At 42.5% G+C, this 10,734-nt stretch overlaps 1 protein-coding gene across 23 annotated transcripts; it reads right to left on the minus strand.

Moving 5' to 3' along the window:
• Positions 1–242: 242 nt before the first annotated feature.
• Positions 243–10,445, minus strand: LOC116187544 (putative disease resistance protein RGA4). 23 transcript variants are annotated; one of them, XM_031516291.1, is made up of 16 exons: positions 7,761–10,445; positions 6,192–6,959; positions 5,613–5,783; positions 5,304–5,485; positions 5,111–5,176; positions 4,764–4,858; positions 4,521–4,613; positions 4,227–4,396; positions 3,905–4,111; positions 3,717–3,784; positions 2,211–3,640; positions 1,631–1,806; positions 1,422–1,501; positions 1,156–1,238; positions 889–988; positions 243–805 (listed from the first exon to the last, which is right to left on the minus strand). In XM_031516291.1, the coding sequence occupies exons 1-2, from the start codon at positions 10,386–10,388 to the stop codon at positions 6,192–6,194; spliced, it is 3,396 nt and encodes a 1,131-aa protein (XP_031372151.1). In that variant the 5' UTR covers positions 10,389–10,445; the 3' UTR covers positions 243–805; positions 889–988; positions 1,156–1,238; positions 1,422–1,501; positions 1,631–1,806; positions 2,211–3,640; positions 3,717–3,784; positions 3,905–4,111; positions 4,227–4,396; positions 4,521–4,613; positions 4,764–4,858; positions 5,111–5,176; positions 5,304–5,485; positions 5,613–5,783. The 23 variants fall into 23 exon arrangements, with proteins under 23 accessions (XP_031372151.1, XP_031372153.1, XP_031372147.1 ...); XM_031516293.1 differs by lacking the exon at positions 4,521–4,613 and having other exon boundaries at positions 243–426; positions 620–805; positions 4,995–5,176; XM_031516287.1 differs by having other exon boundaries at positions 4,995–5,176.
• Positions 10,446–10,734: the final 289 nt, after the last annotated feature.

The raw sequence follows: 10,734 nt of genomic DNA on the forward strand, positions 1-10,734 counted from the left end.
ATATGTGTTTCGAAAATTGTTTGTAGGGTCCCCATTGAGTAATAAATGGCTCGGATTTTGATCAGATATAGCGTTTGGTAGTTGGTACCCTTAACCGGGTGTTGGCAGCTCTGTTGAGGGTCGTTTCTTTAGGTCCTGAGATCCATGCAAGGGCTGCGTCCTTGAATTTGAGAAATAACTCTGTTTCGCTTTGTTGCGACACTAGAATTCCGATGTGAGCTTACTCTTGCTTCACTTGAAGATACTGTAACATGGCCATATGGAAGTATAAATTATACCCATGCAATGCACGGGCCAGTTTTACATTTAAAAGAAATCACTGTTAACAAACAGCATTTTTCATTCTCCATCATTTACAGTGACCACAATATAGTATCCTCTCTAGACCGTGACTCATGCTAGATCCGAAATCCTGAAGCTGAGAACCTGCTCACAGAATGTTAAAATTACTTGACTAGACACAGAGAGGAGGAAACTTCAGCAAATGTGAAACGGAGACGCTGGAACGGCTCATTGAATAAGTGAAAGTGGAACGGCTCATTGAATAAGCGAAAGTGGAGAGACCCTAAAATGATGCGAATTAAGGGGTCGGATTAATTGCGAAAGAGTTGTTATGGACCTTATCATTTCCCTCCATACAAACAGAGTCAATCAGCTCCACAGCAGCTCAGCCTCCATTGAGATAAAGCTGTTTCGGCATCTCAGCCAGTGCCTTCAGTAGCAGATCCATTGATAAGGAACAATGAGGGACAAACAACTGAAAGTGGAGACACCAGATGCCATACAAGTGCTGCCATCGGAGCAACTACAAAAGATCTACGTGAATTATCAAAACTCTCCGTAAAAAATAAAAGCATTGGCTGATGTTCGTCATCGAAAATTCCATACCTTTGAAGCATCTGAAGACGAATTCCTGGTTCTTCTGCTGACAACTCGGAATGGTTATCTCCTTTTGAGGGGAAGGATGATTGAGCTGCTAGAGGCACATCTAGATGGCATTCAGAGTCAGCAGAAATTGGATTCTATTTTTGCTTCCGTCAAAGATAGAAGACAAGAAAGGCAAGATTCTCTTAATTTGCCCTTTACAAGAAATGGTACTGAACATGAAAAGATTAATCATGTAAAACCTTTGAGAAAAGGTTTAAGAGAAAGCACCTGAACGAGACTTACACTGACCCAGCCAAGCCAACTTGATCTTCAACATCACACATATCTGGGATTAATTAATGGACAGTTCTCTGTTAAAACAAAGTAAAGTTGAGGTATTAGACAGATGGTTTCAGTCTTAAAAAAAAAGGAAGTTGCAAACCTGATCATCGCAGTGTCATAATCTAAGGCCTTGCTAGTTATAGGAAAGGAGGAGGAAAATTCCTGACATACTAGGCTACGAATTAATTTAGGAAACTTAGTAATCAACTTACAAGCGCATGTGCTATTTCCAGAACCATGTTGTGGCTAAATCATTCATCAATCACATTAACACACTCCTCTGCTATTAATCCTGTTTCCACAACAAAATTTCAAAGTATAAAGATGAACAGACCATGAGTCAGAAAACTTGGTATCTCGATTACTCGTTAAATATCAAAGAAGTCTTATAACTTGCCATTTGCAAATGTACGACATATACCTGGAGCGGAGTGGAATAAGAACAAGCTTCATTGATCAAAGTTATTAAATGAGACATTTAAACTTCCCCCTCTTGACAAAAGCACTGAACCGCGACAGTCAGATCACTCAGCAGTAAAAGAGCTTTTTAACCAAACACCAGTTGTAGGAAGCAGAGGAAAAGGCCCTTCATATCTTCTGCAGATTGAGGTTTGCCAGAACTTTAGGAAAAAACAATGAAATTAAACTCAATTCGGTAACATAACAATGAGCGAATGCAATGCAAAGAGAGTATTGACGATATGACAGTAGATTCTTTCCTGCTTTCTTCTATCCATAAAAATGTAAAGGGGTATTGTCGAGGAAAGAATTTATGGTGCAGGAAGGAGAAACTCAGATCAGATGTGACAGGGATCAACAATCTAATAGCCGAGATCTAAAGACAGCAGTTTCGAACTCTCCATGAAACAACGCTAATGAGTCTTATCGATCCTTTCCCAAATAACATGTGTTAAGTAAGGAAGCATTGGTGAAACAGGTGAGTGAGAAATGTACAAATATTTCAGCAAGAACCATAAAAATGAGAATGAGAAATCATTGACCTCTAAAGGCAAGGCCAAGTTCAAGCGCACATATATGTCCGGGATGTGAGAAATCTTAGGCCAGTCCTCTCCGATGTTCCTTCTGCACCTTCTTATCAGCTTTTCCCCGCAAATCTCAAGACGTTTGAGTGATGTAAGCTGTGGAAACCACTCAGGAAAAGCCCTCAGATTCAAGCAAAATTCGATTTTTAAGCTTTCGAGGTTGGTAAGGTGCTGAATCCACCATGGGAGAGTCCCCATGTTCCAAATCCACCTGAATTTCAACTCTCGGAGTTTATAAGTTGGTCCTTCAGGCATGTCTTCTTGATATTCTGACTCCCCCGTTGATAAGTCAAGTTGTGGACAGTCGTATATCGTCAACGACTCGAGGGCAGTTAGGTATCGGAGGATCGCCCACACAGGGGGACCTTTCAGGCGACGGCAATCTTTGATTGCAAGAGACTGGAGAGACGGGAGGGATTGAAACAACTCCACCGGCAAGTGCTCTAAGTCCTCCGCTTCAGAAATTGTGAGGCCGGTCGGTGCGAGGAGAGATATAGAAGATGGGGAGATCAACGTGATCCTCGATGACGACGATAACGATGCTGAAGTTAAATTCCTCGAAAGCTGCTTTATAATTCTGGTTGAGGTTTTCTTCAGATGCAGCTCTTGACCATGCATGTATGAGAATGTTGGGCATAGATCTATGGTGACCTTGACCTTGTGAGAGAACAGGGGGAGCATCAATAAAGAATCATCATCCTCCTCCTCCACCTCCTCCTGAATATCTTCTTCCTCTTGTCCAACTCTACTGCTGCTCCTCCTCCTCATCCTCCTCCTCTCCCATCCCCTAAATTTACGCAGACTCTCTAGCCTTATTTCTTCTAGGGATGGAAAGGAATTAGACGGCGGCGTCTCGCTCTCACTCTCCGATAATTCTATCCACTGCAATTCGCTCAAAGAAAATAAGTAGATTCTTTTGAGTGAAGGCAGCTGGTCTAGAGGTGGTAGACGCACGCGGCCATAATAATGCCCAAACCCAAATTTGACTAGTCTATGAAGTTGAGAAATCCAGGATGAAGGCTGGACACCCCCGTATCCTACTATCGACAATTTCTTTAGATCTGGATGGGGCCGAAGTCTTTCTAAAACTTCTGCATCAGCCTTCTTAGAATAGAAATGGTCCCCCCGTAGCTCCAATGATTGGAGAGCTAACTTCTCAATTGGGAAGGAAGCTTCCAACCCGCTCGGAACACTTCTCACTCTTGCCAAGCATTCGATAGTTAATCCTTTCCTCAATCCAGTAAGTTTGCTCAACTCATTCAACCCTGCAGCATCATCTCGAATCGAATCCTCCCCCACCTTAAATGTTGTCACATGAAGGCATGGTGGGTGTGTAGTCAGGAGTGGACTGATGGGTTGGGTGCGCTGGTGCCTTGCCTTCAAACTGGCTGCATTGACAAGGAACAATGAGTGCGAGCAAATAAAGTGTAGAAAGCATGGAAAGAATGTAGTTTGGGAGGTTACACTATTTTGTCCCTGAGAAAATCTCTCCGTGCATTCGGCCACCTAACGAGTGACCAAGCCTTTCAATCCTTCAGAAAATAAAGGATACAAATTGATAAGATCATTTCTTTGCACTGACCATGTCAGTGTCATCGAACAAGGAAAACATAATGGTAAGAAGTCAGAGACGGCAAAACAAGAAGCTATACCTGGAATGTAAATGATGATGTTTAAGATCAAATTTTTCCAACCCTCTTCACATATTCTGAAGTTCGGAAACTAGTCCAACAAAATCAGCAATTCACCTGTCCCTCTTCCAGAAACTCGACTTGGGAAGATGAATTTACGAGCTTGGGATAATTTGATCTCAACAGCTTACAGGAAGTACTGTACGCCCTGTTTTAAATTTGAGGCAACTGAGGGAAGATAATATGGGCCATGAGTCAGAAAACTTCGCTATCTCAATTACTCTTTAACTATTAAATGTCTAAAAGTCTTTTAACTTCAGATTTGCAAATGTACGATATATACCTGGACTGGAGTGGGATAAGAACAAGCTTCATTGATCAGAGTAAATGAGACACTATAAACTGTCCACTCTTGACAAAACTGAACCTCAACTGTCAAGATCACTCCGCAATTTAAGAGCTTGAGCTAAATTCTGTAAGTAGGTTGGAGTGAAGGCCTTTCATATACATCATCTGCAAATTGAGGTTTGCCATAACTTTAGGGAAAAAATGACAGGGAACTTAAATTCAGTAAAAGAACAATGAACAAGACGCAAAGGGAGTAGTTGATGACAGCAGATTCTTTCCTATTTTTTACCTATCCGTAAAAATGTTAATGGGTATAGCCAAGGAAAGAATTTGTGGTCCAGGGGGAAACTCAGATGTGACAGCGAACAATGATAGCTGAGACCTACGGACAGCAATTCGAACTCTCCATGAAACAATGCAAATGAGTCTGATCGATCCTTTCCTCAATTTTTAAAAAATTTATTGTAGAAAAGTAAGAGGTTAATCTAGGGGAACCTGCCCCCGATTCCAAATCAATCTCCCTCTTACTGACCTGTTCAAGCCTCTATGAACGATCCCGTAATGCAGGCTCCATGCAGTGTCAATCATGTCTTTCAAATTCTGATTGAGCGTCCACTAATATATTCCCTGCAAGACCAATATCCCGTTAACTATGACCGCATCATAGAATAGGATGAAAATTGACATATACAGTAATATAGTTACATGAAGGCATGTTGAGTATATATATATATATATATATTTACTATAGTTAGGAGATAACTGATGGGATGGGTGCGCTAGTGCCTTTCCTTCAAACTGGCTGCACTGACGAGGAACAATGAGTGCCAGCGAAATAAAGTGCAGAAAGCATGGAAGGAATGTAGCTTGGGAGGTTACACTATTTGTCCCCGAGAGCATCTCTCCATGCATCCGGGCACCTAACAAGTGACAAAGCCTTTCCATCTGTCAGAAAATAAAGGAAAAAAATTGATAAGATTATTTCTTTCTACTGACTATGTTAACATCATGGGACGAGAAAATCTTAATGGAAAGAAATAAGAAGCGGCAGGAGAAGAAGAAGAAGCTATACCTGGAACGGGAATGCTGATCCTTAAGATAAAATTTATCCAACTTCTTCACATACGCTGAAGTTCGGAAGCTCAACAAACTCAATAATTCATCAGTCCCTCTTCCAGAAACTCGACTTCAGAAGATGGATTTGTGAACTTCAGATAAAATGATCTCGATAGCTTACTGAAAGTAACATACATCCTGCTTAAATTTTGAGGCAACCAAGGGAAGAAGAGCAGACCACGAGTCAGAAAACTTGGTATCTCGATTACTCGTTAAATATTAAAGAAGTGTTCTAACTTGCCATTTGCAAATGTACGATATATACCTGGAGCGGAGTGGAATAAGAACAAGCTTCATTGATCAAAGTTATTAAATGAGACATTACTTCTCCTCTTGACAAAAGTACTGAACCGCGACAGTCAGATCACTCAGCAGTAAAAGAGCTTTTTAGCCAAACACCGGAAGTAGGAAGCAGAGGAAAAGGGCCCTTTCATATCTTCAGCAGATTGAGGTTTTCCAGAACGTTAGAAAAAAAACAATGAAATTAAACTCAATTCGGTAACAGAACAATGAGCGAATGCAATGCAAAGAGAGTATCGACGATATGACAGTAGATTCTTTCCTGCTTTTTTCTATCCGTAAAGATGTAAATGGGTATTGTCGAGGAAAGAATTTGTGGTGCAGGAAGGAGAAAATCAGATCAGATGTGACAGGGATCAACAATCTAATGGCCGAGATCTACAGACAGCAGTTTCGAACTCTCCATGAAACAACTCAAATGAGTCTTACTGATCCTTTCCCAAATAACATGTGTTAAGGAATGAAGCATTGGTTAAACTGATGAGTGAGAAATGCACAAATATTTAAGCAAGAACCATAAAAATGAGAATGAGAAATCATTGACCTATGGCGGCGACACATTTATGTCGGGGATGTGAGAAATCTTAGGCCAGTCCTCTCCGATGTTCCTTCTGCACCTTCTTCTCAGCTCTCCCCCGCAAAGACAAATATGAAGACGTTTGAGTGAGGTAAGCTGTGGAAACCACTCAGGAAAAGCATTCAGATCATTGCAATATGCAATTTTTAAGCTTTCGAGGTTGGTGAGGTGCTGAATCCACCATGGGAGAGTCTTCATTTTTCCAATCCCCAAGAATTCCAACTCTCGGAGTTTATAAGCTGGTCCTTCAGGCATGTCTTCTTGATATCCTGACTCCCCCATTGATAAGTCAAGTTCTGGACAGTTGGATATCGTCAACGACTCGAGGGCAGTTAGGTATCGGAGGATCGCCCACCCAGGGAGAGCTTTCAGGCGAGGGCAATAACTGACTGCAAGAGACTGGAGAGACGGGAGGGACTGAAGCAACTCCACCGGTAAGTGCTCTAAGTCCTCCGCTTCAGAAATGGTGAGGCGGGTCAGTGGCAGGGGAGATATAGAAGATAGGGAGATCAACGTGATCCTCGACGACGACGATGACGATGATGATGATGCTGAAGCATGGCGTATAGTTACATTCCTCAAAAGCTGCTTTATAATTCTGGTTGAGATTTTCATCAGATGCAGCTTTTGACCATGCATGTATGAGAATTTTGGGCATCGCCCTGTCGATACATCTATGGTGACCTTGACCTTGTGAGAGAACAGGGGGAGCATCAATAAAGAATCATCATCCTCCTCCCGAATAGCTTCTTCCTCTTGTTCAATTCTACTGCTGCTCCTCCTCCTCCTCCTCCTCCTCTCAAATCCCGTAAATTTAGGCAAATCACTCAGATGTATTTCTTCTAAGGATGGAAAGGAATTAGACTGCGGCGTCCCACTCTCACTCTCCGACAATTCTATCCACTGCAAATTCCTCAAATAAACTAAGTTGATTCTTTTGAGTGAAGGCAGCTGGTCTAGAGGTGGTAGACGCAAGCAGTTATCACAAAAACAAATCTCAATATGAACTAGTTTATGACGTTGAGAAATCCACCCGAATTTCAATTCTCGGAGTTTATAAGCTGGTTCTTCAGGCATGGCTTCTTGATATCCTGACTCCCCCGTTGATAAGTCAAGTTCTGGACACCAGATTATCGTCAACGACTCGAGGGATGTTAGGTATCGGAGGATCGCCCACACAGGGGGACCTTTCAGGCGAGGGCAATGTTTGATTGCAAGAGACTGGAGAGACGGGAGGGATTGAAACAACTCCACTGGCAAGTGCTCTAAGTCCTCCACTTCAGAAATGGTGAGGCCGGTCAGTGCGAGGAGAGATATAGAAGATGGGGAGATCAACGTAATCCTCGACGACGACGACGACGACGATAACGATGCTGAAGTTAAATTCCTCAAAAGCTGCTTTATAATTCTGGTTGAGGTTTTCTTCAGATGCAGCTCTTGACCATGCATGTATGAGAATGTTGGGCATACATCTATGGTGACCTTGACCTTGTGAGAGAACAGGGGGAGCATCAATAAAGAATCATCATCCTCCTCCTCCTCCACCTCCTCCTGAATAGCTTCTTCGTCTTGTTCAATTCTACTGCTGCTCCTCCTCCTCCTCGTCCTCCTCCTCTCCCATCCCCTAAATTTAGGCAGACTCTTTAGCCTTATTTCTTCTAAGGATGGAAAGGAATTAGACGGCGGCGTCCCGCTCTCACTCTCCGACAATTCTATCCACTGCAATTCGCTCAAAGAAAATAAGAAGATTCTTTTGAGTGAAGGCAGCTGGTCTAGAGGTGGTAGATGCACGCGGCCAAAATAATTCCTAAACTCAAATTCGACTAGTTTATGAAGTTGAGAAATCCAGGATGAAGGCTGGACACCACCGTATGCTACTATCGACAATTTCTTTAGATCTGGATGGGGCCGAAGTCTTTCTAAAACTTCTGCATCAGCCTCCGTAGAATATATATAGTGCCACCGTAGCTTCAATGACTGGAGAGCTAACTTCTCAATTGGGAAGGAAGCTTCCAACCCGCTCGGAACACTTCTCACTCTTTCCAAGCATTCGATAGTTAATCCTTTCCTCAATCCAGTAAGTTTGCTCAACTCATTCAACCCTGCAGCATCATCTCGAATCGAATCCTCCCCCACCTTAAATGCAACTAGCATTTGCAGATTAGTCAAATTCCCAATCCCCCTTGGCATATGTGTTAACTCAGGACATTCACTCACATCAAGCTGCCTCAAATTAACCAACTTCGTCAAGCCTCTGGGTAGTCTTTCTAGGCACCAACAACCTCTAAGATTAAGCGTCTCTAGATTGCACAACCCGCTTATAGAGTTCGGAAGATACTGAAAATGATTCCATGATAGATCGAGGCTCCTCATATGCTTTAGTTTACCGATTGAACTGGATATCACAGTTATCCTTGCCATATGAACACGTAGCGCCCGTAGATTTCTGAAACATGAGACATCCAAATAAATATCAATATAGTTTTTCTCGTTGGTGAAAAGCAGGGACCTTATTCTTCTGTCTTTCTCAAATTGGCCTTTCAACACAACCAGATCATTGGTGGATACATGGCGAGCTCCTTGTGGTAACTTCTTCTCATGGGAGCTGTCAATGGTGATGCAATTATCTCCTGCAACCGACTGTGCGAGGTCATGCATCAAATCATGCATTTTGCATCTCACAATGTTGCCATCAGGATCTTCTTCTATGTCCTGGAAAAAGGATCTCAAAAGCAGCTCCATAAAATAATCATGGCCGACGTCTTCGAGCTGAGTCTTCCTATTGCCCAGGGGTTTGATAAATCCCTGTGCCATCCAAAGATGAATGAGCTCAGATGGGTCTAGCTCGTAATCTTTTGGAAACAAGCAACAGTAAGCAAAGCACTGCTTCAAATGTGATGGCAGAAAATCATAGCTTAGCTTTAGCGATGGCATGATATCACCTTCCTCCTGATTTATTGTCGATAAGTCATTATCCTTGAAGTTCAACCAGTCTTCCTCTGTATCTCTCAAAAATACCAACAGTCGCCCAATCGTCTTGATTGCAAGGGGAACTCCAGCACACTTCTTCAGAATTTCTTTTGCAATCTCTTCTAAATTCTGAGTTTTCCACTCGTGTTCTTGCTTCCCTGCCATTCGCATTAGCAAAGCGAGCGACTGATCCTCAAGTAAGCCCCTCAACTCATAATATGGTGGTGGTTTCATAGTTTTGGCCACTCTAAGATGGCGAGTGGTCACTAATATTTTACTGCCTTTTGCACCATTCATAAGAAATCCTTCAAGTTCCAACCACTTAGACCGATTTTCATTCCATACATCATCTAACACAAGTAAAAACTTCTTCCCATCGAGCTCTTCTCTCACCTTTCTTATCAACTCAGCCCCCTTGAGATCTCTATGTTCCTTGCCAAGAGTGGATTCTCTAACTATCTTCCTCATAATTTCCTCCGCATCGAAATTTGTTGACACGCAAACCCAAAGCTTAACAGAGAAATATTCCTTAATGCTCTCATTGTTGAATACCTGTCTTGCTAAAGTTGTTTTCCCGAGGCCTCCAATCCCCACTATAGGTAGGATAGATACATTCTCCTCAAAATCAGGATTGAGTAAAAACTTGATGACTTCTTTTATGTCTTCATCTCTTCCAACCACATATCGTTCATGCTCGTACGGAGATGTTTCCGGCCTAGGTTGGTTCTCCACCGAAATTCCAAGGGTATTACCATCGTTTCCCTCGACCTTAAAGTCAGACCTATCACTCTTAATGGCATCGATCCTCTCTCTAATCTCCTTAACTCGATGAGCCATCATACAGGCATAGACAAGCTGATTAGAAGAGGAGAGAAAGATACGCACCTCATTCAGAACTCGCTTAACTCCTCCCGCCACTATCGGACGGCGCAGGGCTTCAGTGGAGAAGTCATCCAACAGATCGTCAGCATCGTAAACCACAACTTTCAGCTTCTGAAGCCAGTCTTTCACGTCCTCAGCCTCGATTCGTCTCTTTTCAGCCTCACGAAGCAGAGCAGCAATAGCAGAGACAGTGCCCTGGAGTTTCTTGAGCTCGCGCTTGACACCGCATGTTAACCCAATCTGCTGGGCAATGAGGGAAACAAGATGTTCGGTGATGGAATCCACGATGCTCCCAAGGATCAGATCAGCCATGGTTTCTATCAGCCTGGAGAAAGAGATTGAGAATGGAGGGTGACAAAGGAAAACTTGGACTCTGAATAATATGGGGGCATCGTTTATATGTGGAGATGTACCAATTACTTTGCTTTGAAGGCAAGCAATAAAATTCCAGCATGCTCTTTATAAAAGAAAAAGGAAAGAGAAAAATAAGATGCTGTTTGGAATGGCTTCTTATCTTAACAAGAATGAGACATTTGTGCAATGCTCGGATTTGGAATGACGTACAATCATTATTAACTAAGCAGAACTGCCAGACATCCGGAATGGCTTTGACACTAGGACTCATTCATAAAGCAACCACCTTTTTTTTATCATGTAC

The sequence above is a fragment of the Punica granatum genome, chromosome 8 (genome assembly GCF_007655135.1).
Source record: "Punica granatum isolate Tunisia-2019 chromosome 8, ASM765513v2, whole genome shotgun sequence".
In the NCBI taxonomy this organism is placed as follows: domain Eukaryota; kingdom Viridiplantae; phylum Streptophyta; class Magnoliopsida; order Myrtales; family Lythraceae; genus Punica; species Punica granatum.